General features: G+C 35.4%; 1 protein-coding gene across 3 annotated transcripts in view; it reads left to right on the forward strand.

The window, feature by feature from the left end:
- The window catches only part of DICER1 (dicer 1, ribonuclease III), a gene marked incomplete at its 5' end in the record, with an annotated part of 37,926 nt that extends 12,188 nt beyond the window's left edge, over positions 1 to 25,738 (forward strand). For 2 of the 3 annotated variants that reach the window (XM_082000772.1, XM_082000774.1), the window contains 19 exons: positions 820 to 952; positions 1,991 to 2,233; positions 2,331 to 2,485; positions 3,811 to 3,943; positions 4,420 to 4,495; positions 5,617 to 5,756; positions 8,122 to 8,301; positions 9,137 to 9,350; positions 9,734 to 9,887; positions 12,115 to 12,297; positions 12,595 to 12,700; positions 12,797 to 12,972; positions 13,265 to 14,048; positions 15,486 to 15,641; positions 19,135 to 20,017; positions 22,036 to 22,304; positions 24,914 to 25,076; positions 25,178 to 25,253; positions 25,539 to 25,738. In XM_082000772.1, coding sequence (XP_081856898.1) covers positions 820 to 952; positions 1,991 to 2,233; positions 2,331 to 2,485; positions 3,811 to 3,943; positions 4,420 to 4,495; positions 5,617 to 5,756; positions 8,122 to 8,301; positions 9,137 to 9,350; positions 9,734 to 9,887; positions 12,115 to 12,297; positions 12,595 to 12,700; positions 12,797 to 12,972; positions 13,265 to 14,048; positions 15,486 to 15,641; positions 19,135 to 20,017; positions 22,036 to 22,304; positions 24,914 to 25,076; positions 25,178 to 25,253; positions 25,539 to 25,704 — 4,390 coding nt within the window. In that variant the 3' untranslated portion in view covers positions 25,705 to 25,738. Of the gene's footprint in view, positions 1 to 819; positions 953 to 1,990; positions 2,234 to 2,330; positions 2,486 to 3,810; positions 3,944 to 4,419; positions 4,496 to 5,616; positions 5,757 to 8,121; positions 8,302 to 9,136; positions 9,351 to 9,733; positions 9,888 to 12,114; positions 12,298 to 12,594; positions 12,701 to 12,796; positions 12,973 to 13,264; positions 14,049 to 15,485; positions 15,642 to 19,134; positions 20,018 to 22,035; positions 22,305 to 24,913; positions 25,077 to 25,177; positions 25,480 to 25,538 lie in introns of those variants that run through there. The other variant, XM_082000773.1, reaches the window with a different exon arrangement.
- Between the last annotated feature and the right edge of the window lie 2,145 nt (positions 25,739 to 27,883).

Raw genomic sequence — 27,883 nt, forward strand, 5'->3', positions numbered from 1 at the left:
CAATGTAATTATGCTTTTGAATCCATAAGTGTTTAGTTCTGCGTTCAGTGCATTATTTATATGAGCATATAAAAATATATGGTCTACCTTGTCTGTAAAATCAAAACACTGCAGGAGCCAACCTTTTCTGCTTCTGTAACCTAAAGAAGGATGTAGGGAATAAGCTGAGAGCATGGATGATTTGCAACTCCCTCTTCCAGTGTTCCTTTTAAAGTATTGTATTAAGTCCTCCAGTTGTAGATAAATTTGGGTTAATTTCAGAAGTAGTAAACATCTCACTCAGTAGACCAAGCATCACTCCTTAGAAAAACAGGTTAACATTTTGTCATTAGTATACCTGTGCAGAATATGTATTTTAATATTAAGGAGAATAACTGTCTATGTTTTAACTTAAAAATTAACACCTTATATTGAGGAAATATACTTTGTTGATGGAGCAGGTACAGGTTTTTCTGCTAAAACTGGTCATAATTTACAGAAAATGAGATTAACTAAAGCAGTTGTGAGTAGGGTGCCTTAACAACAGGGAGCCTTAGAGTAATAAATTGGTTTAAAAAAGCTGGTTTTACCATGATAGGTCTGAAGCGCATGTGATGCATGCACACGCATGCTGTGTATATATGCAGTCTGTCTTTTATTATCCTTACAGAGGTTTTCACTAGAATTAGTGTTTTCAGAGAAGACTAAGATCAGTGTATGTGTTGGCATGGCTTAATTGTCATGCTTCCATTTTTCCTTTTAATATAGATTTTGCAAACAAAAGATTGTCTTCTATTTTCTGGATTGTGTGACTTCTAAAAATGCATGTAATATTTTTAGGTTGATAAAAGAAGCTGGCAAGCAAGATCCAGAACTGGCTTACATCAGTAGCAATTTTATAACTGGACATGGCATTGGCAAGAACCAGCCTCGTAACAAGCAGATGGAAGTAGAATTCAGAAAACAGGAAGAGGTAACTTCAAGAAAAATAATTAAAACTAGCAATACCTTCAGAACCTTTTGTTTTCTTTTTTGTTTTGTTTTTGGGGTTTTTTTTTTGTTTTGTGTTTTTTGTGTGTGTGTGTATATGTATCTATAAAAACAAACCAAACCAACAGTCAGAGTCTAGGGCACAGTCACTGGAAGTTCAGGGAATACCATTGATTTGACAAATAAACATACTTACTGGAGATAGGGATGTTCATTTTAAAAGAACAAAACAAAAAAACAACATGTTTGGAGACATTGCTATGTCACATTACGCAAACTGAAATTAAAACTTTATGTAAAAATCATGTTTGTGTTTAGCCAGATCATTGACCATCTAATTTTTCTGCATTGGGTTAGGAGTAGTACAGTAATACTGTAAAGAAAATCAAAGTTCCTGACATTTTCAACGGTTAAGCTGGCTTTAATATTTATCTTTGCTAAAAGTGAATTTGGTAGATCATTAAATTATATATAAGCCCCATGATTTTGACCTCATTTAAAGCATGTAAATTATTTTGAAAGCAAATGCATTTATCTCTCACCTCTGGCTGGGTTGTCCTTCTGACCTTCCCCCCCCAGCCCTCAAACCTTTCCTTAATACTGTTTAGTAAATAGTATAAATATCAGAAGTACCAGCTCTAGAATGTCCTCCACCCCTTGACAATTTCTCAACCTCAGAAATGGTTGGAAAAGATGCTACCCTGAAAGCAGCATTTTCTTTTATACTACGGCTGAAAAATTGTAAATAAATAGGTGGGATCCTATCCATTGCTAGTGGCTGTAGTAGCTTCTTAGACTCATGTAATTCCACGTACCAGATTTGATTCCTAGAAATCTGCCTGTTCTGATAGTCTTTCTGTGTTTCTGAAAAGACTTCTTGTAATAGTTTTCTATCTGCATATTTAGGCAAGTTTTTGGAATGTCTGATCCACTTTCCTTGTTTTTATTGGCTTTTTGTGAATCTGATGATGGAAACAGATGTCGGACTAATCTCTCAAATTTGTCTTCATTACTTTTGCAGGTTCTTAGAAAATTTCGTGCACACGAGACTAACCTACTTATTGCTACTAGTATTGTAGAAGAGGGCGTTGACATACCAAAATGCAACTTGGTGGTGCGTTTTGATTTGCCCACAGAGTACCGTTCCTACGTGCAGTCAAAAGGAAGAGCTAGAGCACCAATTTCCAATTACATTATGTTAGCAGATACAGACAAAATCAAAAGTTTTGAAGAAGATCTTAAGACGTACAAAGCAATCGAGAAGGTATGAGGTCAAAGGAATGTGCCTGTTTTTTTTAAATGTATTATAGTATTTTTTAAGGGAAAAATCTCTCACCATGTTCTGTTCTTGAAATGTTAAGATCCTCAGAAACAAATGCTCAAAATCTGTTGATACCAATGAAACTGAAACTGAACCCATTGTTGATGATGATGATGTATTTCCACCCTATGTGTTGAGGCCAGATGAGAACAGTCCAAGAGTGACTATTAACACTGCTATTGGACACATAAATAGGTAAGAGGCATATTCACTTCTTAGTTCTTTTCTTTGAATAAAAAGTTTCTTAGTCTGCCTCGCAACATGGAAGCAGAGACTGGGGCATTGTACACATTTCCTTTTAGGAATACTGACTGACAGGATCTTCTCTCCTGAAGAAAGTGGTCACAGCGGTTTGAAGCGATAGTTTGCTTTTTGGCTCTACCCTACAGAGGCTCTAGCTCTGATAATAAATGTAGTGATCTTGATTTCTGTTTAATTAAAATCTGCCCTGAAAACATTCTATTTCAAAATGGGTGGTAAGATTATTTTTTGCTATTTTTGCTTTTGACAAGCTAGCTTCAAAAATAAAGAAATAAAAGTGGCTTGTTAAAACTATAGTATCTTCCAGTTCTAGTGTTCATATTTGTAATAGTGATCTGTTGTCATGTTTAAAAACAAAACCATAGCAAGCAAGCTGAATATAATACCAGTCCACAAGACAGGGTGGTATGCTTCAAAGGGAGCTAGCCAAATACCACCTTTGTAAGGCCATGGCAATTAGAGGATGTCCTCAGGGGTGGGAAAAGGTAAATGTTATGACACTTACAAAAAAGGCAAGGAAGAAGATCCAGGGAGCTACAGACGGGTCAATTTTACCTTAGTCATATGGAATATTATGGACCAAGTCTTCATAGAAGCAGTTTCCAGGCGTGTAAAGGAAAAGGGGGTTGGCAGCAGCTTACAGACTTTTATTGAGGGCAATTTACCTGACCAGCCTTGCCTCCTGTGTAATGAAGTGATTGACACTATGAACAGGGGAAGGCAGTGAATGTCATTTACTTAAGTAAAGCTTTTGATGGAATTGCCATAGTAACCTTAGTAGTCAAATTCTTGAGATGCAGACCATTTCAGTGGACTGCCTGGTCAGTAAAACCTTCCAATGTAGTCAGATTTGAAGGGTGTAATGGTAGATGGTTCAAAGGCTAGCTGGCAGCTCATTATATGTGGTATTATTCATGGGCCGTTAGGAGGTCCAGTATGGTTTAACATCAGCATGTTTGCATTTGACTCCAAGTTGGGAGAGGGGGAAGTGAGTGCAGTCAAGGAAAGGTGGAATAGACTTGTGCATCATTATAACCTTGGAACCACCTTGCTGGAGACCAGCTTTATGGTAAAGGACTTTGGAGGCCTTCTGCTCCATAGTTAGTTGAACTAACTCAGGAATATACCCTTGCAGTGCTCAGTATGGCCTGAAGTCATCTTCTGTAGTGTTTTACTCCAGTAAGGCAAGACTCCACTGAAATGTGTTTAGGTTTCAATTTGCAGATTTTGATGATTTGTAAAATGTTTTGTCAACTTAGGTACTGCGCTAGATTACCAAGTGATCCATTTACACACCTAGCTCCCAAGTGTAAAACCCGAGAACTACCTGATCATACGTTTTACTCTACTCTCTACCTGCCAATCAACTCACCTCTTCGAGCTTCAATTGTTGTAGGTATTTGGGGAAAGAAAAGCGTGGAAATAAGTAAATATGCTGGTGTAGATGTGTCCGTGCCATTTCTAGAATTCGTTTCATTGTTATTAACGTTGCTACTGTGCTCTGTAACTGTATTTGGATCACAGTTTGTTTCTGTTCTAATCTGTATTCCAGCAGTTAACTGTTTATTCCAAAGGCAAAAATACTTAGATATTCTTCCTAGTGCCTTTTTTTTTCACACATTTATGTATCAGATGTAGAAAAACATCCTTTATTGGTTTTGATCAATAGTAGTTGAGTTACTGTAATTTTCTAATTTTGGCTTCTGTGGAAAACAACATAAGCTGAATACCTTCACAAAACTGTCATCAGTGTATTTATTAAAAAGTTTTGCTTACCTAATAAGTTTGTGTTAAATCGAACTAATTAAACATGTATAATAAGTAATGTGCTAATGAACCAAAGTTGTTAAATATTTAAATGTTTATAGGGTCCTCCAATGAGTTGTGCAAGACTGGCTGAGAGAGTTGTAGCTCTTATTTGCTGTGAAAAACTGCACAAAATTGGTAAGAACTGGAAAAGCAACCTTTTTAGTAAAGAATATTTTATAATAGAGAAATTGAACATGGTACGGATGTTACACATATACATGCGTTTCTGGTGTAGCCATCTACTATAGCTTCCTTTCTCTTGCTTTGTTTTGTGATATGATCATGTAGTTACTAATTTAGCTTATACCTTGTAAGCTAAAGTTAAATTTTCCAGGGGAATCCTGTTATTTGACGTATTTTGTCTTAAACAGCAAATGTAATGTTAATGCAAGGCACACAGATTTTTGAAATTGAATATAGCTAATAAAGGGGAAAAGAGTAGTTTTCTCTAGAAGATGTTGATTATAGGTCAGGGGCTACATCTTGCAGCCAAAAAATAACTTGTTTTTTAAATTGAATTGTAACAAATTAAAATATAAAATACACAGCCCTAATTTTATTGTATTCTCTACTGCATCATAAGTCACGTTCCAAAAATAGGACATTGCAAGATTACTTCAGTTCTCTTGTCTTTATTAAGTGTAATGAAGCATACTCTTTACTGTGGAATGTTTCAAAGAGAATTCCATGTTATGGGTGTTTGATGAAGTATTTATGTATCTCTTAAGCAAAAAAAATTGTGAGTCTGGGGTTTGTATTTTTTTATTCCGAGTTAAACCTTTTGATCACTGAATTCATACCAATAAGTGTATCCAAGAATAACACCATGATGGCTCAACTCAGTGTTGACAGTGCACATTCAACAGTAGTAATTCCCTTTTCAGAATGATACAGAAATATCACTGTTCCCTCTTTCTTGGCATAGCTCCATATGAGTGATTTTTAAATGAGCATTTCAGTGAGTGGTTGTTTTTTATGGGCAAAAGAGTTTATTTTTCTTTGACATTTTCATGATGTAATTCAATTTTTTAATTCACATTTCAGGGGTTTTTCTGTAAATAAGTATTTTTACCAAAAAGTCAACCTTTATCACTTTTCTTCCAAAGCTACACTTTTGGAGCTTTCCAGTAGTAAATGTATTTTAAAAACTTAGGTGAGGTGTTTTCATGTGCAATCATGTCTACTGTGTAGTTTCTGAAGGAACCAAAATTTGATTGTTCATAATGGTATTTTTTTGTACTCTTCATAATATTCAGGTGAACTGGATGATCATTTGATGCCGGTTGGTAAAGAAACGGTTAAATATGAGGAGGAGCTTGATTTACATGATGAAGAAGAAACCAGTGTTCCAGGAAGGCCAGGCTCTACAAAAAGACGACAATGCTATCCTAAAGCTGTTAGTATCACTCACTGCTGTCCACATCTCCAATGCTTTATGTACTGATAAGACAAAATTGCCAACTCTTAATCTTACCTGATGAGTCTTTTACAACAAGTCTTGCATTTGTAGTGGAAATATTTTGCAATTTTAACTGTATGGAGACTTGCACTATTACATGAATGAGCTTATGGGATCACATGCTTTGTAAGCATGCCTGTAGTTTAAAGAATGCACACTTTCTGTAAAGCTTGTTGGCTGTATTTGCCTAGTATAGAAATAACTGGGAGGAATAATTGTCCTGCATTAACAATCTGTAAAATCTGTAAATACACTAGAGCAAAGGAAGAATTACTGGCTTTCTAGACAAATAATTGAAGGCTGAAGGAGATGCCCAGGAGGTCAAAGTTATCAGCCAGGCGTTAAACATAGAAAATTATGATTTTTATTCTTTTTTAGATGCTTGCTTTAGTTTGGTGACTTTACTGGTTGAACACAGAATTCAATGATTTTTGGTTTAAATCTTACAATATCAAATAAGTGTGCTTTTAATATCTTTTACTTCTAAAATACTTCTAAAAATTATACTTAAAATGCTAAAGGGGTCACATAAGATACTCACTACAGCTCTGTGTTATTTATTAAGTTTTCTGTAGATCTGTTACAACAGGTTTCAGCCACATCAGTTTGTGGAACTGGACTTAGTTAGCATTTATGGGGGAATGTCAAATACTCAAAATTAAGACAAAATGGAGAAAAGCTTTTTTCGGAGTGTCTTGCAACTACTCCAGAACCTTCTTTCTTCCCCTGCAGTTGTTACAGGTTCTGTCTAAGGTCCTTTGACAGGTAACTCATTCAGAATAGAAGCATAGTAGCTTCTGATAATCTTCACATTTCACGGAGAAACTGATAGCCTTTGGTCACATGTAGGAGTGTCAGCATGTACGCTTACAGTAGTGGGCTATAGTGCTGTGTTGTACGTTCACGTGCAGCCTCAGTTATGGTGATAGCCCTTAAGTAATTCCATTCTTGGCATCCTCCGCATGCCCCAGTTTTACTAGTAGTTTAAATAATTGGTTATTAGGAAAACTTAGGAAAGGATACTGTGGCATCACAGAGTGTGTTACAGAGGGAACAGCAGATGAGAACCTTTTTCTTGCAAGATTTCACAAACAGCTTGAACCTTTGCACAGCTTTTCTTGGTGCTTCTTGTTACAAGTGCCTTTCTCAGTCCTCTTACCTCACTAGTGATTGTTGGAATATGTGTGACTTGTACAATGCACAATTATGGTATCTCTCATTCAGAGGAATTGATTTGTCAAGTGACGCATCATTCTTTCTCAGTTATTTTTTAATATAGAATCCAAGAACATTTTCCCTTGCTTTTGCCCCAACTTTTCACATCTGGAAAAGAAGCTTTGGCAAATGTTGAAGGTCTACAAGATCCTCTTGGGCTTAATATAGTTATTAAACTTATGAGTAATTTTCCATTAAGCCAAGGCCATAGTTCTGCTACAGTATAACTTCAAAATCCAGGACTACATCTATTGCAGTTCAATTTTAGATAAACAGGAGGATCATTTTTGAGACCCATGAAGTAATGAACTCCTACCAAACATAAAGCATCGTTTCTTAAGGTCTATGAGAAATAGGAGCAGCAGAGTTAAAAGTGCCTATAGCTGTTGTGAGTATTCACATCTGCAAGCTAAAATTGTTATTAGAAAACTTCTACAGTGTAGTGCCTGGGCAAAGGGACAGTATATTGAATTTTGTTTTTGTTTGTCCCAAGTGTATAAAAAACGTTTTTGATGCTTTTAAGCAGCTCTGCTGGGGAAAAGAATGAGTGATAATGAAGCTGTAAGTTCAGCCAAGCCTATATGAAAATTGAATTACTGGGGTGTAGGGGTTTTTTCCTCTCTGTGCATGATTTTCTTTTTCTTTACTTTTTTTTTTTTGTTCCCCTTCTTTTAAGGTCCAAAGACCTGGCTAAATATGGAAATTGGCATCAAAACTTCAGTTGTATTTATGGTGAAGTGATGTCTGTGTTCTCCAGTTAGACTCGCATTTCTAACAGGATGGATACAGAGGAAGTTAGGGATGTAATGGAAGTTGCCTCTTGGCAAATAGGAAGATCTGGAAGCATTGTGCTCCCTTGATGCTAGTGTTCGGACAGATCTCGTGGCTGCCAGGCCAGGCTGCTGACCAAACGTTTTTGCTTATAGAAAAAAAACATTACTTAAATCCAGATTAATATTTTTTTATTCCTCATTTTTAGTAACACCTTTCCAGATAAACATGCAACACCTTGTTCAAAGAATAGTCTTTAGGTGAATTTTGCTGATATTTATCATGTTAATGTTGACTGTCTTTTTTTGGTTTTTAGATTCCAGAATGTTTGAGGGATAGTTATCCCAAACCTGATCAGCCCTGTTACCTGTATGTAATAGGAATGGTGTTAACGACTCCTCTACCTGATGAGCTCAACTTCAGGAGACGAAAGCTATATCCTCCTGAGGACACAACAAGATGTTTTGGCATATTGACAGCTAAACCTATACCTCAGGTAATGAATCTAGCTTCTTTCCTTATTCTATATGCCTTACAACCTGTCATTTTCCACTTATTCCCCATCCCCAGATTGAGGAGTTGGAAGTGACCATAAATGCTGTTTGTATTGAGTAACCTCCTGAAAAGGAGCAATAATATCCGTCCAGTCACAACTTCATTTGCTGTCTTTAGCGATGGAACAGTCTGTTCTATTTTTACCAAACTTTTGTTTTATGATTTTATTTTTTATTATTTTGCAGTAGCAAATTCAAAATGTTCCTCCCTTTTTGTATGAGATATGATAGGCGTGGCATATCAGCTACAGAGATGGCCTGCAGTGCTCCTTATCTATATGAAAGCTATGGTAGCAAGTCCCCTAAGCATTCGTACTCTGCAGCAGCAGAAAAAATAGGCTGTGTTAATTGAAATTGGCACCTCTTGCTTTGGAAAATTTTTATAGAAAGGCATTTTCTGTGGATGAGACTCAGCTGAGGAAGATTTTTTTTCAAATTATATTTTCTGTTACCTGCAGGGGAAAAAAAAAAAATTCAGGAATACTGCTGGTTTTCACATTTCTTCCTCCCTAATGTAAAATACTTTCTTTTTTACTTGACCTTATATACAGAGAAGAGCTGTAAAACACAAGGAGAACTATTAAAAAAAAAAAAAGAAATTAAGCCTTCAAAATCTCATCTACAGTTGAAAGTCCTCAAAGGTCAAAATTCTGATCTGTTTTGATATGGAATCAGGCAAGCACTGCCTCAGCATCTGAACTAAACAACCATTACTCTGTAGAGGAATCATAGTCTGGTTTTTCTCTCTTGATTTCTTTTGGTTTTTTTCTGATTTAGATTCCTCACTTTCCTGTGTATACTCGTTCTGGAGAGGTTACAATATCTATTGAGCTTAAGAAATCTGGCTTTACTCTGTCTCTGCAAATGCTTGAGCTGATAACGCGACTCCACCAGTACATTTTTTCACATATTCTTCGTCTTGAGAAACCTGCACTAGAGTTCAAACCCACAGAAGCTGATTCAGCCTATTGTGTTCTACCTCTTAATGTTGGTAAGAACAGAGCTCTTTTTTTTTTAAATATTCACTTTGAATTCCTTTAGCAACACATTGTTAATGTTTGTGTTAAATTTCAGATTTTAGCTGTAGAAATAATACCATATGTGATAGTATGAAAATTTGTCAGGTATATTTTTATTACTTCTTCACAATTCCAAATTAATTTTAACTTGGTGATGTAAGTTGATTTATAGTAGGTTTCAGCTGACTCTATAAAGGTCTAAAATCATATAGATGTCTCCTTTGAAATTTTTTTGAAATAATCAGATATGCGTATAGAATAAGAAAAAAAAATCCTGTAACTTACATCTTCCCAGAAAAGTTCAGCCTGGAAAACTCTCCCCTGAATAACTGAGTTTTGCATTTTCCTTTTTAAGTTGATGACTCCAGCACTTTGGACATTGACTTTAAGTTTATGGAAGACATTGAGAAATCTGAGGCGCGTACAGGCATTCCCAGTACACAATATACAAAAGAAATGCCTTTTATTTTCAAGTTAGAAGATTACCAGGATGCAGTTATCATTCCACGGTGAGTTCTGTATAAATACTTTAGGTAGGTACCTATTGTATTTATAGGTAATTGTTTTTTAGGTAAATATTTACAATATTTACTTGTAATAAAGGGATGTTAAGATCTGCAATAGAATTGCTTGTAAAAATGTATGCGATTAATTTGAAGGTATCTGGTGGTGTCTTAAATAATTTAAAGATATTTTTTAGTCAATAGTTAATCTTACATAGTAGGATTTAAGAGTTTAGGCCTCACAAGACTCATTACCTTTATATTAGGAATAGTAGAGTTCACCACGAAACTTATGTAGTATTCTGATAACATCGCAACTTCATCAAGAACTGGCCTAATGAAACCAATTTTAATTTGGAAGGTTTGAGTGAGAGTCCTGTTCTCTGATTACTACTTCGTCACACAAAAGGTCTGCTAAAGGGGAGTATGCTGTTGGTAGACATAAAAATTAACAAGTGAAAAAGACCAGTTAAAGGAATCTTTCTCTTGCCTGGTATTTAGGGGAGAAATTTACATCATTTTAGGTACTGAATATGCAAAGGTACTCTGCAATTGGTAGGTTTTGTGGAGACTTAATTATTCCCTATGTCATGTTTGGCATGATGTGAAGAAAGAAGATGGACTGACTGGCTTGTGCTTGTACCTAGTACATTGTAAACAATGGTAGTTGCAGAATATGTATCTAGAAGATAAATATTAGTACTTTGTTTTGGTCTCCTCCGTGTTAGACTACTTTTTTTTTCTTTAAATGTCATCCTGCCAGTGCTGATGAATATTGTGGTGAAAAAGTGGTGATGGACCATCACTGTGTATAAGCATTACTTCATGTGATCAGAATTAATGCCATACAAGTAGCTCATAGGTGGTGTGAATTTGCAGAGTTGCCAGACTTCCATGAAGCTATGGTATTTCACCTGTCTGAATATCTGGCCACAGTGCCTAAACTAGTACTATTCTCCCCACCGCTCCACCCCCTACACCTCCCTTTTTTTTTTTTTAAGTTTTGCCTTTTTTTAAAAAAAAAAAAAGGTAGATGGTGGCTGAGTACGTGTCTTTTATGAGAATTATTAGTTGCCATCTGATAATATTCAGGCTTGGGAGAAGGCAAAAAATTTTTGACCTTGTTTCATACATTAAGAAATCTCAGAATTTCAAGTACTTTTCTTTTCAGGCAACATACAAATGGTGGAAAGATGTGCTTGTCCTTCTCTATTCTACTTGTTTGTAAGCTCCTCAGGGGAAGCATAATACAATAATTGTGTATTGGTATAGTTCTGACTGAATTCTTCAGAATAGGCATGAATGTGAATAAGATAAGGAAAAAGGATTTTCTGAAAGCCCCTTTAACCAGCGTGTTCGTCAATTAAGTTCAGACATCCTGAGAATATGGTTTTCTTGATTTTTCTCTTAATAGTGTGTTAATTTTATTTAGAGATGTCTATTTAGATATTTGAATAGAAGCCTAAAATGATAGGTGCAGCAGATCAAAGCACAAAATAAGCTAATATGCACATCTAAATATTGAATATTTATTTCATTATTTTAAAATTATTATTTTCCTGTGAATGTTTATAACCATAGTATCCAATTAGCATTGACAGCCACAATAAAGGTGTTGCCAACATTCTGACTTTATTTTTCTAGCATTCTGCCATATTACCAGAACTGCATTGTCCTTGGAAATCTTGTGAATTTACCTTACTAAATATTTGGGGTTTTGTATTTTAACTTTGTTTGGAGGATGACTTGGTTAAAATACCAGTTTAGGTGTGAGGTAGTACCATCTCTGTATGCAGCAGAACTCGGTTTCTACTGATTGTAGCACATAGGAGACTAGACATTAAAAAGCCAAATTACAAAGTTTAATTGTTAAGTGTTTGGAATTAAGAAATCATCATTTGCAGCATTGCTCTTAGAGATTGTTGTCCAGAGCTTGATCTTGTATTAGGTATTGAAGATACAAATCCTGCATTTAATTTAAATGTTTCTGTAGAGGGAATTCCATAAATTATAGATTGACTTTATTCCTCCTTATTTTATAGCACACTTCTTATTTAGTGTTTGAGTTAGCTGAACAAATGGTTTCTACAACAACAAAAAAAACCATCAACCAAAAACCTCAAGTGAGCTATTTATCACCTGTCAGGTTTATCACCTGACAACATCAGAACATTAAGAAATTAGCACAAGCTTTGCCCTAAGTCTATAACATATGTCAATTTTTTTTTTTTAGGTATCGAAATTTTGATCAGCCTCATCGATTCTATGTAGCTGATGTATACACTGATCTTACTCCACTCAGTAAATTCCCTTCCCCTGAATATGAAACTTTTGCTGAATATTATAAAACAAAGTATAATCTTGATCTGACCAATCTCAACCAGCCACTGCTGGATGTGGACCACACATCTTCAAGGTAACAGTCATGTTTGTAGTTTGACAATAGTGCCATTTTTTAAATCAGCTATGGGATAAAGCTTGAGGGCTTGTGTTTTCCAAAATAATTATTGATTTTTTTTTTCTTGAGGGTGTACTTAACTTATGCTCTAACAACTGTAACTTGAGTCCTTTTGTTTCCAGACACAACTGTGCTGTCACTTCACAATGCATTAAGGTTGAATACTAAGAATAAGTCATCACTGTAGAAAGTTTAAGCTAGTACGTTCTATTAATCAATTGTACTTACATTAACGTATTTTCATGTGGTTTTTAGACTTAATCTTTTGACTCCTCGCCATTTGAATCAGAAGGGGAAAGCACTTCCACTAAGCAGTGCTGAGAAGAGGAAGGCAAAGTGGGAAAGTTTGCAGAATAAGCAGGTAAAATAGGAGTACCTAAATCAAGTTGCTTCTCTCTTAACAATGATCTGATGACTACAGGTAAAATTCTTTTCATTCCCCCCCTCCTCTCCCCAGATACTGGTTCCAGAGCTTTGTGCTATACATCCTATTCCAGCATCATTGTGGAGAAAAGCAGTTTGCCTCCCCAGCATACTTTATCGCCTGCACTGCCTTTTGACAGCAGAGGAACTAAGAGCTCAAACAGCCACTGATGCTGGTGTAGGGGTTAAATCACTTCCTGCAGATTTCAGGCATGTATTTTTGCAATATGTATTTTTCAATATGATATTGGACTTCGTTGGAAAACAAGGTGAAAACTTAACCATTACCGCATGACTTTAAAGCTGACACCCTTTGTTTAACTCATTGTCAGTTTTCAGTGAAACATAGTTTAAAAAGACTTGATTGTGAATTGTGAAGTTAGATGCTGCAGTTGCCATTCTTTTCAGAAGGATGTGGCATTTTTTAAACATGTATGTGCATATAGTCGTTTTGTCTTATGGTAATATTTTTTGTTAACAAAATCAGCATGTGTCTTTACAGATATCCTAACTTGGACTTTGGATGGAAAAAGTCTATTGACAGCAAATCCTTCATCTCTATTCCTAACTCCTCTTCAGTAGAGAATGAAAATTACTGTAAGCACAGCACAATTGTAGTCCCTGAAAATGCTGCACATCAAGGTGCTAATAGAACCTCTTCTGCAGAAAACCATGACCAAATGTCTGTGAGTTACAGAACATTGCTCAGTGAGTCACCCAATAAACTCCAAATTGATGTCTCAGCAGAACTTGCAGCAATTAATGGTGTTTCTTATAATAAAAATCTTGCCAATGGCAATTGTGATTTAGTTAACAGAGACTTTTGCCAAGGAAATCAGCTGAATTACTGCAGGCAGGAAATACCTGTACAACCAACTACCTCATATCCCATTCAGAATTTATACAGCAGTGAGAACCAGCCCAAGCCCAGCAATGAATGTACTCTACTGAGTAATAAATACCTTGATGGAAATGCTAACAGATCTACCTCAGATGGATGCCCCAAAATGGCAGTGACCACCAGTACTTCAAAAGCTATTAATCTTTCAAAAGACAGAGCAGATTCTGAAAAGAACCCTTCCAGTGTGTACTCCTCAAAAACTCTTGGTCCTAATCCTGGTCTCATTCTTCAAGCTTTGACTCTTTCAAATGCTAGTGATGGATTTAATCTGGAGCGGCTAGAAATGCTTGGTGATTCGTTTTTAAAGCATGCCATCACTACATACTTGTTTTGCACTTACCCTGATGCTCATGAGGGACGGCTGTCATATATGAGAAGCAAAAAAGTAAGTAGTAACACTCCAGTGATACTATGTAAAATGTGTGCTGTAGCAAGCCATATTTATATAAACATTTTACTAGAAGGTTAAATGGCAACAGGTTGATTTAAATCCACAGCTTTACTGATTGTGCATTGGGTAGCATGGATGTTAGGAATAAAAACTACAGGACTACAGGGTTAACGTTGTCATAACTGTGATTGACTGAAACTGTTTTCTACAGTTTATTTTGAAATATAAACCAGCTGATTACCAGCCTAAGAAAGGACAGGACTGAACAGAACTAAAAGTTCTGGGTTAGTGAGGATATTTGGTGGACTGAACACTAGAGCTGTATTCAGTAGGAAATCTTTAACAGGAGTGCTTGAACGAAGGACTGAGAGTTAGCAGCACAGAGCCTTAGGTTGTGCCTTTTTTTGACCTTTCCTTTGTTTCCTCAATAAGTTACTTTCCTTGACAATTCTTAGCATGATCTTACAGGAACACTGAAAATGAAACAATAAAAATAACCTTGAAGAGCTGTTGCACAAAAACTTTTGGAAATATTTTAAAGTAAACGTAAACAGTAGTGAGCAGAGTCTTTAGTTCTATTGCTCCTGTTTTTAAATTCTGGGATACACAATCATGTGAAAGTTTGTTTTGTTTGGGTGCCCCACCCCTCAATATGATAACTTGAATTAAATGCTAAGATTTGGTTGTCTACCTCTAATAAAATGTATAACTGAGAATTAAATGATTGAAAAGTTTAATCTTGGAAAATAAGGAGAGCTAAATAAATTGCACTGTTCAAATAAAAGAAGTGATTGAATATTCAGGTTCATATCTCAAGACTTTAAAAAGAAACATGGAAAGTGTTCGAAATGATAAACTATCAGATCTTGATAGTTAAAAAGGAAAAGGAAGTATGTTTGTGTATGTCAAAGTGCTTTTTTCCCTTTAAACTATTTAAAAGAATTTTAGACACTATCAGAATAACATCTGCATTATAACTTAAGATTTGTTATACAGAACTGTTCTAACACTTTCTGCTGTCAAGGTCAATCTACCCATAATAGCAATAATTTTTGGTTCCAAATCTAGTCTGGATGTTGATTATTAATACTGGTAATTAATGACACTTGTACAGGTTACATTTACTATTATTTTAACAGTAGCAATAATTTTGTTTTGCAAAGAACATTTAATCTCTCAGTTTTTTTTTTTAGCTGAAATTGTCACACCTAATATGCTTGTCCTTGAAAAAAAAGTTTTTTAAAATTCTGTACTTTGATGTGAATTGGTTGTACTATATTAAGAAAGCTGAACTCCCCTTTGAGAATTAGAGAAAATGCACAATGGTACAAGATTTGGCTTGACATGTAAAATTGTTTTGCTCCTTTTGCATTGTAACCCATTTTTATACAAATGTATGTCCAGAGGTTTACCAGAATGTTTTTCTTGAAGGTCAGCAACTGTAATTTGTATCGCCTTGGAAAAAAGAAAGGACTGCCTAGTCGTATGGTGGTATCGATCTTTGATCCCCCCGTCAATTGGCTTCCTCCTGGCTACATAGTAAACCAGGACAAGAGCAACACTGATAAGTGGGAGAAAGATGAAATGGTAAGACTTCATTTAACTGTGTTGAGGAATAATTATCTGCATGTCTATATTCTCTCATCCTTGCTTCCTCCCACCCTCTAGATATTTTTCTATGTTTTCAGCAAAAAAAAGGAATCTGTATCTTTGTTTCCTTTCTAAAACTTCAGTATAACTTACGGAAAATGAGAGGGAAACTGATCTTGAATAGAACCTGAAGGAAAGAAATTTACTGAACGTCATCCAGTAATGCCTGTATATATTAATAGAAAGGCAGAGGAGAAGAACTTTCTTGCTTGTAATTAGCATGCGCTCAGGAGTTTTTCTGAAATGTCTCTTGGAAATTTCCAAACAGAATTATCGCTACCGTTCTTTCTGTAAATACGTACAGGCAGAAGACTGTCTCCTTTTAGTAAATAACGAGTTCACCTTTATAGAATATATGAAAAGGAGTTGCTGTTTTTCATAGTGCTGAGGCAGAATGAAGGTTAGAACTGGCTTGAGAAAATGTACAATTTTGGTTACTGTTAGCTACGCCATGGGTATGACCAAGAGCTACTTCTCATCCAAAATACAGTGCTGGCTTTTTTTCTTTTCTCAATTCTGAATACCACACTCGGATTATAGAACCACCAGAGGGCACATGAGAGGACTATTAGGTAGATGTACTGTGCAAATAAATGTTTATTGCAGAATAAAATAACCTGAATTGTGATTCTGTATTGTGCCATGATACCATTTCAAGGAGACCTACTGCTATACCTTTCTAAAAGTAAGGTAGCGCATTTTGGACAGGAGCTAATAATTCGTTTTAAAAAAACCTTTCAGCTGTCCATAACTTCAATGGCCTCTTCCTCTTTGCTTGTCACTGTTCATTTGTAAATAGACTATTTCAGACCAAGATGCAGAGAGTGATGCAACTAAGAAGTGGGTTTTTTGGTGCCAAGTAGATACTTTGCTTTCTCGGATGTAAATTTCATTTTCCATCCATGGGCTGATGGTTTATGACTGGGGCTAGAAATCTCTTATCATTATGACTAATTATTACTAAAACATCCTAGTCAAATGTTGGTATTTGTTGTGTTAGCAAACTTTATTAAGGGGAAGGATCTTCCTTTGTTCATTTGATCAAATAGCTGATTTCCAAAAAGCGTGAAAAGAGCACTTACATGTGTTTATCTTCAGCTTGCAAGTGGCCATAACTTACTCAAAATCAATCAGGTATTCTTTAAGAAAAGGTTCTTTCATTCTGGGGTTCATTGTTGATTTATTTTTGAAATGCTGTCTAATGATGAAAAAAAAATGAACTATCAGAATTGCATCCTGGCTCCATAACGTACTGTTCCTTCTCATCACAGAGAATTTTATTATTTTGTTATACAAGAAATGATGTGCAGACAATGTTAGGGTAGTTCATCTAGTTGTCCTGACAATTAAAATAAAAGTTAAGAAACTTGTGAAGGAAATTGTAGTAAAAATGAGATTTATCATTTGTTAAATCTTTGCAAAAACAGACACCAAAATCTGTTTCAATCATCCGTATAGACATGTCTCATTCAGAGAGTGTATTATTGTTTCAGTGACAGGTACGGCAGGTGGTGTGTAACAAGAAAAAATCGGCACTAGCTCTCTAGTTGGGACTAATTTAGTATCCAGAATAACTATTTGAAATAAAATTTTGCTATCTCTTTCTGAACAATTAAAGTTACAGAAATCCTTGCTGTGTATATGTGAGATGGGTAGTTACAGCAACAGCAATTCTTTTGGCAAAATGTCTAAACTATGAATTTCTATATCAGTTACTAAACACAACTAAGTCTGTTCCATCCTGATGAGGAACGTTGTGATCTGTTTGATCCTTAGGTGCTTTCAAGTGCTGCCTAGTGCACCGTACAGCTGCCACCCAACCACACCTCTAGAGTTGTGCATTTGGTCCAAAGGGAGAGGTCCTCAGTAGTAGCATCTGGTTCACAGATTTGCAAGACTAAGTGGCTGAGACCTACAATATGACATACATAGATTGAGGGCAGATATAGGCTATTTCACTTGATTCAGGACCCAATCCAGAAAAGCACTTTGAATCTGATCTTGCTCCTATCAAATTCAGTGGCAGAATTCCCACTGACATCAGTGATGCTGGGTTGAGCCTGTGAGTGGTCCTTTTGATGTTAGGAAGACTACTTGTGCGTTTAGCTAGTATGTTTAAGTGCTTTCCTGGATTGGGGCCATGGCAAATTGTACAGCACTGTATAGCCTGGGCATAGCTGTGTTCAATTTATAGTTTACATCAATCCATACCAATTTGCTCAATATGAGCAGGGAAAAGGCATGAGACATCATTAATTTTACTGTTGTGGGTAGGTGTGCAAGTATTAGAAAATTGGTGGCAAGTTTAACTTTTCTTTTAATTACTTAAGACTGTGTGTGTATAGCCTGAAAAAAACCAAAACTCTAAACAAATATGTACTTGTTTAAAGGGTACGATGAATACTCATTGCCTTTGCATTTTTAGACCTGCTATTTTGAAGTCCTGGTAATATTAAATGTATGACAAACTGGAGAGATTTCGTATTTGTTAAAACTAAGAACGACAGTAAAGTTAGTACTTCTTACACAACCAGAAATTGGCCTATATCTAACATCTAATAAATGGCAAGATCACTTACTGAATCCCTGGTACATGCAGTCAAGACTGTCACCCACATAAGCATTAGGTTCGTGCCAATGAACTGGTATTAGACTCTTGGTTTTGATCTGTAATTTAAAAATCACCTACACTGATTCACTAAACTTACTTTCTACTAGTTTGCCAAGTAATCCAACTGGATTAATTTGCAACTAAATGTGTTTGAGAGCATGGATAAATGTATTTCACTGCTTCAAGTGATACTTATTGAAGGACTATGGTAAAGAACTTCTTATAGTTGTTTTATTGAATCCGTTTTCCATTGTGTGTCCCAAAACTGAGATTATCATGATGGTGACTATAGTAAACCCCGAAAGCCCCTTAGTATTTGCCATAGAAAGATGTAGGAAGAATCATCAAAGTTACATTGATTAAACATTTGTAATAGCTTTACTTAGCAGCTAGAGAGAAGGGTGCCACCAGAACTGTTTCTTTTACTTCTCTAAATTTCTTAATTTAGAATTTTTTCTTTTGCGTGCTTTGGTGTGCAAGTATATAATGTGTAGTGGTTTTAAAATTAATTGTGTGTGCATCACATTCAAGTGTAAGGACAAGCTGCTATGAAATGCAGCATGTGTTATATGTAGAACATATGCTATTATAGGTTAATTGTAAGGGGTTTGTATTCCAAGACAATTATTCTAGTCTTAGAATATTAGTGATAATTGAGCTTTTACTGTATATCTGATCAGAAAATGTAATGAGGAACATTAATTTAAAAATCAGCCTTATTATTAGCAGACACTACTCAAATCTTACTCTTCAGACAGTTCTGGAATAAAAGTTTCTCATTTCCCTCTTCAGTACCATATTTTTTGTGTTCTTTTATAGACAAAGGAGAATTTGTTGGCTAATGGTAAACTTGATGATTATGAAGATGATGAAGAGGATGAAGACCTAATGTGGAGGTTACCGAAGGAAGAAACAGACTTTGAAGATGATTTTCTGGAGTATGATCAGGAGCATATCAAATTCATTGACAACATGTTAATGGGATCAGGGGCTTTTGTGAAGAAAATTTCTCTCTCACACTTTTCAACCACTGATTCAAACTATGAATGGAAAGCCCCCAAAAAGTCATCCCTGGGTAATGTTCAGTTTTCATCAGATTTTGATGATTTTGACTATAGCTCTTGGGATGCTATGTGCTATCTGGATCCTAGCAAGGCTGTTGAAGAGGATGATTTTGTAGTGGGCTTCTGGAATCCATCAGAAGAAAACTGTGGTGTTGATGCAGGAAAACAGTCTATCTCATATGACTTGCATACAGAGCAGTGTATTGCTGACAAAAGCATTGCAGACTGTGTGGAAGCCCTGTTGGGCTGCTATCTGACCAGCTGTGGTGAAAGAGCTGCTCAGCTTTTCCTGTGTTCGTTGGGGCTGAAGGTGCTCCCTGTAATTGAAAAGACTGATTGGGAAGGCACTTTGTGTGCTACCAGAGAGAATTGTAACAGTGAGCAGAAAAATCTTTCACCAAACTCTGTTTCTGCTTCTGTAGCTAATTCAGAGCCCTTTCTGTATAAAGACCTGGAGTATGGCTGTTTGAAGATTCCACCAAGGTGTATGTTTGATCACCCAGATGCTGAAAAAACCCTGAATCACCTTATTTCTGGTTTTGAAAACTTTGAGAAGAAAATAAACTACAGTTTTAAGAACAAGGCTTATCTTCTTCAGGCATTTACTCATGCCTCATACCATTATAATACCATTACTGGTAAGTCATCTTAAAGAAACTAGGCAGTTTTTTTCCATATTGTAAGAGAAGCAGTGTATGTTGCGTTCCCATATGTAGTCTTTTTTTAGACATCACATGGTACTTTAAGAGGTCAATAGCCTCTGAATACAAAATCTTAGAAAAGAATGTCTTGCCCTTATTTAGAGGGGGATACTTGTTGAAGCTGTATGTCAATGATTATTCATAGTTTGACTTGATACAGATAAAAGATTTACTGAAGCCTAACCAAGTTTGGGGAAAGAGCAGCATTTTTCGTCTCTGATGCTGTATTACTAGTTGTATATGACTGACATTAGATCGTCATTTAGCTGAAATAGGTTATTGTAGAAGTCTAGAAAATTGGAGTGTACTTCTAGAAGTAGTGATTGTGTTTTGCAAATATATTTAGCAAATTTTTCCCATAATTTAACCCCAAGAATATTACCCTTTGACTATACTTCTGAAGATTAAAAGTAGACTATACAACTTTTATTAGCTGAATAGTCTATAGGATAGCAAAATATGGAGACTTCCATTTGAAGTTGTGAATTGGAAGGCTTAATTTAAGTCTAGGCATTTTATTGCATAAATATTTAAAGTCAAAGTTTGAAGCAGTTGACTAAATCAGACTAAGTATTAATTTCAGGTTAACTGCTTAATGTTTCTGTACATGATCTCATAAAAGATTTTACAGCAGTACAAATTTGTATTTCTGTAATCTTCTTGAATTACTTTTGCTTATACTAATTAATATAGTAGTCGTTCATTCTAAAACTTCAAATATTTTCTTACGGTAACATGCAATTGAAAACAAACCGTGGTAAAATTCCAACGCTATTTGAAGTGAATGGCAAATTCTCTGCAGTCAGCAGTCTGAATTTTTCCCCATAGTAAATTGGTTTCTTATTCCAAGGAGTAAGAAAGCTCTGCATTAATTAAAGAAATAAGTAATTTTGAAATGTTAGTATATTGAGAAACAGTTCTGACAAAACAGTGAAGTGTTCCTTCGTTTTTTCGTTCTAGGTGATATTACCCACATACATATATTTACTTTTTAGAAATATTTCACAAAACATATGGAAGGTAGATGATTCCTTTTTAAATATATATACTAACAAACAGAACCCTTGAGGCATAGTGTCTGGATGAAATTATGTTGTTGGTAGCAGAAACTTTTGATTCCATTTTTATTTACCAAGACAGTTGTGAATGGCTGTTACCTGTAACGTTTTTTTCTTAAGGAGTAGCTAGCAGCTGAGATCTGGCAGCATCTTAGATTCAGCTTCTATGAAAGGAACTTAGTGTTAGCCATTCCATGCTCATGTTACTTCTGTAGTAATTTTGTCTTCCTTCTCTACCTACCTATCCCTGTTTGCTTTTGTTTGTATGCTAAAAATAGACCTGCGTAAGTCTCCATTCTCATGTCCCCAGTCAATTTACCAAACAGCAAAGGCTTGACAGTTATAGTTTCCACTTTAAAAGACCCATTCTGAATGGGAATTTTTGTTCAAAGCTTTCTGAGAAATGTAAATGTGTGACAAATTAGATGAAAGAATCTCGGATTGTGTGTTCCCCTGCTTTTAATACATTGATTTCTTTATTCATATTTTTAAGTTTAATTGTTACTGCTTTCAGATCAGCCTGCTGGTGGAATCTCTTGATTTTACTTTTTTGATGTTTCTCAGCACAATGTGAAGATCTTGAGTAAAAGCATTAATATAAACACAAGTGTTTTGCTAGCCTGACAAATTAGTATTATGTTCAAAGGTAGCTTTATTGTTAAATAGAACTTCTGATTTTTTCTGATTTTTTTTTTTTCTATTTAAATAATTCAGTAACAATCTCTTTAAACACAAAGGTACCTGTTCTAAAAAACAGATTGTCTTCTCTGAGCATTGGTTAGTTTGTGGAATTTACATGGCAGTGTACCAAACCTCCTATCCAGAAAGACCTGGAAAGAATGCGTGTGTTAAACTTAATTGTGTTGATGTACATTCTTCTATTTCCAATGCTTTAAGATTGTTACCAGCGCTTAGAATTCCTGGGAGATGCAATTTTGGACTACCTCATAACCAAGCACCTTTATGAAGACCCACGGCAACACTCTCCAGGAGTTCTTACTGACCTACGATCTGCTCTAGTCAATAATACCATTTTTGCATCATTAGCTGTAAAATATGACTACCACAAGTACTTCAAAGCTGTCTCTCCTGAACTGTTTCATGTTATTGATGACTTTGTGCAGTTTCAAATGGAAAAGAATGAAATGCAAGGAATGGATTCTGAGGTTAGTGGAAGTAGAAGAATTGTGTTCAGTATCTGATTTTGAAGCATGTCACTGGATGTTAGTGTGATGCGTATTTTTGTAGTGTTTTAGTTTTACGCCCACAGCAGCCATAGAAGCAGGCTCCTGGTAATGAAACATGCAATATGCAAAGTAAAATACAGTCATCTTAAAGTACAAAGTCAATAAAGAACATTCAGAAAATAATTGAAACTAGTTTTCCACTAGATATTTCTGTGACACTTGATTTCAGTCACTATTTTGCTTTTGTGGTGGTGCTAGAACAACATGGCGGGAGATGCTCAGCTTCCTTTCTTCACTGACAGATTGGAAGCACTATTATACCATAAAATTGTGAAGAAGAGTTACTGAGTCACATAATGCTGACTCAGGATAGGATATCCATGCAACATCATGAACAATATCTTGGCACAATGCTGGGATTATTTAATGTAGCACACTGACAGAGATTTCCGCTGTGTTTTGTCTGTGATTTCTGCTGGAGCAGGTGTCGTTGCACTGTACTCAGGGGTGTTTGACATACTCCTAAAGACGTTATTTCTGCTAGCCAGGAAAACAGTATATGCATCTTTCAAATAAGCAACTCAAAAAAATAGTTTAACTGAAGACTTGCAAACACAGATCATATCTGTGCTATGCAGGAAAGCTAACGATAATGAACATCTGTTTTCTGGAGAATGGACTAAAACTAACTCGTTTAGAAAAGGTGCTCCAGAAAATGTATGAGAGCAAGGGCCTTGTGAGTCAAATTCTAATCAGAGTCCTGGAAGAGATGGACTTTCTCATTATCCCTTTTTTAAAAGTGTTATCCAATAGATATCCCTAATAGTTTGTCTCCTGAAAAACTGACCAATCTTGTAGAAAATACTCTGAGAATACTCCAACACTAAATAAACATGTTATCTTTTGCCTTTAGTAATTTCTTCTTTCCGATACATAATTTAAAAGCTTGGGAATCAAAATACTTCAGTTACATATACGTGCTTGCAGCTCTTGCACTCTGTTGAAATCAGAGTGAAATCTGTATCTTTTATGGGAAGGTTCAGAAAACCTTGACTAAGAAATTTGTCACTGAAATTTAGATAATATAAATTATTTCACATCAGAGGATCAGACTCTCTTATTCATCTTGTTTTCCTCACAGTATGAGCGAAAAGGCTAAAAACTTATTTTAAGAGCTTATAGTAGTGATTTTTAGCTGTGTTCAGTTTTTACTAGTATGCAGAAAGATTGCCTAGAATCTTCCACCAAAGTTGCAACCAAATTGCGTGATAGCTGTTTCAAATAAAATTCTTGTTTCACTCTCCCTACGCCTGCTCCCTATCTTGGTCTGGCACTGAATTACTGAAACTCTTATTTCATCAGAGTTAATGCAAGCGTCTTTGTTTCTGCAGTTCATGCCAGCTAGACTGGTTTCCATGTGTGTCTCCACATCATCTGCTTTTCTTTTTTAGAATCTCACTCCTGAAACATCTGTTGGCCCTTGCCTTATAGCTCTTAGTTTCTCTCTCCTCCTGTTATTTCAGTATAACTCAAAAGTGCTTCAGTTTGCACTTCGTATGAAGTACACTATTCAGAACAGTTGAATTTGTTTTTTAGCATCAGAATTCCAGTTTGGAGTGTGTACACATCAGGTCTGACTTCTTGTTTGATTTATTTTAAGTAGAAGTATTAGGTGGGACTAGTTTATGAAGTAGTATGGTGACTCTTACGAGGACTGAATTGGGATTTAAACCCTAAATAGCGACCAACTGGAGTGAGAGGGGTGCCGCTGGGGGAAAAGACCAACAGAAGCTTATTTCTGTTTAGGTAGAGGAGAGTAATGGTCAAGAAATTTTGTTTTCAGGTTACCTTGTTTGGGCTTAGGTGAATGTATGTTATATATTTGAGGTATTTTTAGTAAAGGATTAGATTAACTCAAGACCATTAAGATGTTTAGTTTTAATAATGAGAATAGACTATTGTCTTAAATTAGTAGCATAGAAGAAAACACTGCCTGCTACATTTAAAAAAATACCTAAGTGTGCCTGTTAGTTCAGTCTGATGTTGCTGGTTATCTGTTATTAATGGTTATTTTGCTAATGCTTGTTTCATGCTTGTCTTCTGGGGTAAGTGAGGTAAGGAAAGGTACATCCAGCTTTCATCCAGAGATTGGACTTACAGATTTTGACATCTCCTTCTAGGACATGATTAATGTATGAAGTTGTGCTTTCTTATGAGTAGCTTTCTAGTATTAACTGATAGAGCCAAGTCTGTTTCTTATTGGAAAAAGCAGACCTATGGTGAAATCCTACAGAATTATTACGGGAGGAATTCACAAAGCATATAAGGTCTCTGTATGCAGTGGTGTTTGAGATTTTTTTTCACAAAAATGTTATTTCCAGCAACTTGGTTTCATTGGGGAATAAAAGAACAATTTCACTGTGGAAAGTTGTCAATGAAAAACTTAAAGGAAGCAGTTCAGGATAGGATGTAAGAGAGCTTACATTTCTGAAGATCTTTGCTTTATTTTAAAAGAAGCAATTGTTTCTCTCCTTTCTCCTCCCCTTCTCTCTCCCTCCCCCGCCTTGGCTCTTTTTAATTGCAAACAGCTCAGAAGATCTGAAGAAGATGAAGAAAAAGAGGAAGACATTGAAGTACCAAAGGCCATGGGGGATATATTTGAGTCCCTTGCTGGTGCCATTTATATGGATAGTGGAATGTCTTTGGAAATGGTTTGGCAAGTGTACTATCCAATGATGAGGCCATTAATAGGTATTGTCAACTTTCAGAAAAAAAAAAATTAAGTACCATCTGCTATGAAGGGAACAAAGCTAAGGGTTTTTGGGTTTTGTTTTGTTTTTTTTCCCAAATAGAAAAGTTTTCTGCTAATGTGCCCCGTTCCCCAGTGCGAGAGCTGCTGGAGATGGAGCCAGAGACAGCCAAATTTAGGTAAGAATACACTTCCTTTGGTACACGCTGCCATAAAATGTTTTTAAGCTGTGCTTCGTAAACTACTGAGGATTTTTAAATTACTTTTAATTTCTTTTGAACTAAACAGCTAGCATGATCAATGTGTTCACTGATTTTTACGTTTTTCCTTGCATAATTTTCTGAGAAAAGTAATGATTTCTGTTTAACTGTACTGCTTTAACTTCTGTAGAAAAGAGAATTTAGGTCTCTTATTTCACATTAACTTGCCTAGGCAGTAAGTAATTCTTGTGTATATTTTTGCAGTCCTGCAGAAAGAACTTACGATGGAAAGGTCAGAGTAACAGTGGAAGTTGTAGGAAAGGGAAAGTTTAAAGGTGTTGGCAGAAGCTACAGGATTGCCAAATCTGCAGCTGCGAGAAGAGCACTACGAAGCCTCAAAGCAAATCAACCTCAGGTCCCAAACAGCTGAGACTCCTCTTAAAAATAAATGAAATGGGGGGAAAAAAACCCACATACAAATAAAGTGAATTTTTGAAAATGTTGATGTTGAGAGGAACAAATTGGAAGACAGAATTTAAAGTTTGATAACAGAATAGATAACAAAACATTTAACATGTATAAAATTTTGGAACTAATTGTAGTTATAGTTTTTGCGCAAACACAATCTTGTCTTCTTTCCTCACTTCTGCTTTGTTTAATCACGAGAGTGCTTTAATGATGACATTTAGCAAGTGTTCAGAATAATTGTTGTCAGGTCTTTTTGGTTTACTTTTATCGTCAGTACAGCTTTGCTTAGTGTTAGAAGGCCAGGGAGCTTATGCCTAATGCAGTTGCTAGATTTATATATAGTAATCTTGAAATTCTTCAATCTGTGCACTAGTGCCAGTCATAAAGCAGTTGATAAACTGTGCTGGATGATTGGGTATAAGAAAGATAAAGTGTGCCAGTATTCTCTTTTTTTTTTTCTTCTTTTTTTTTCTTCTTTTTTTCGTTTTTCTCTCCATGTCATCTTCTTACATTAAGATGGCATTCCCAGTCATTATTGCACTTATTTGTTAGGGACAGATTTTAATTGAAATGGCTGGCATACTGGTAGAATGAAACTTCAGTTTCCTTATGCCACACAGTCTTGCATAAAAAAAGGTTCTTGCCTTAAAAATAAATAAACCCTCATTAATAATCTTTAATTTCTGATCTTTTTTGGAACAAACTGTTTTACATTCCCTTCATTTTGTTATGCATTTTACAATGATACAGCTCTATATTTACAGTACAACTCATTACTATAGCTGTGACTTATTACAGGATTATAATAGAAGTTGTATTCATATGTATGTAATTAGGTTATTTTTAACAATTCTGGGGAGGTGGTTAGCCTACAGTTTTTTTTCTATACCGTAAACAAAATATGGTCTTTGACTAAAATTCCAGTTTTTCACAAACCTGCAAGCTAGATAGTTCCAATACTGGAAACATAATGAATAATTGCACAGTGCAAACTGTCACTCTAACAAAATAACCTTAGACATATCACACCTAAAATATGCTGCAGATTTTATAGTCAATTGGTTACGTATTTAACAAACAGAGCACCTTTACACTTAGAGATATTTCCACGTAAATTTCTTACTGTACTTTTCAGAGTTGCATGCGTATTTCACCTACCAAAGCTGTGCTGTTAAATAACATGAACGTTGATGTTTGAGATATTACTGCCGTACTTTTGATACATCTGTGATTTAGGTCCTTAATTTAGAGAAACTAGCTCATTGGTGTTTTGGTCTACTGGGGGTGGGGGGAAAATCATACTTTTATTTTTTAGGCTTTGCCTATACTTCTTTAATTAGATTTTTGTAGGCACTCTTCACTTAAATACCTCAGTTCTTTTTTTCTTTTCTTTTCATTCTTTTTTTGCATGCATTGTTTTTTTCTGTTTTGGTGCTATGTTTATATATTATGCTTGAAATTTTAATTTTTTGCACTGTAACTATAATACCTCTTAATTTACCTTTAAAAAAGCTGTGGGTCTCGTATTCCCACCAATATCAGTAGAGGTTTGCTGCAATTTTGCCCTGTTAATTATGCTTGAAGTTTGAGAAAGCAGAGCAAGGTGTTTTAACGTTTTCCAGCACAATAGTTTGAACTTGATGCTGTGTCTTATGTATTAAATTACAAATAAATACTGTATTTCCTGCTTTTAAATCCTATTCCTTTCCTCACAAATGCACACTAAAACAAAACAAAAACTGTCAGCTCTTGCTTTCTTAACAAAAAAAAAAAAGCCTTCGTGACAAGGGGTAGACATTAAGCTCTTCTGAAATACAGTTTTCAAAAGTTCATATATTTTCTATCTCAGTCATTTTTCATTTTGCCAAAAGGACTATTCTTGTATTTGAAAACAGCATTGTTATACTAGTCAGACCGAGAATTAAAATATTAGCTTATAAAAATTTCTAGCATTTGTTTGGTACTTCAGTCATGAAAATATAACAGGAAAGTATAAGACCTGCAAGTCTTGATGTGTATAAAACAAATGTAAATGAGATGGAACAGTAAAAGCATTCAGTCTAAATTTTCAAAGGAAAATGTCTTTGAGTTAGCTGTTCTTAAAAAAAAAAAAAAAAGTTACCAGTTTAAGTTAGAGCTCC

Source organism: Phaethon aethereus, assembly GCF_964289735.1.
Source record: "Phaethon aethereus genome assembly, chromosome: 5".
Lineage (NCBI taxonomy): Eukaryota > Metazoa > Chordata > Aves > Phaethontiformes > Phaethontidae > Phaethon > Phaethon aethereus.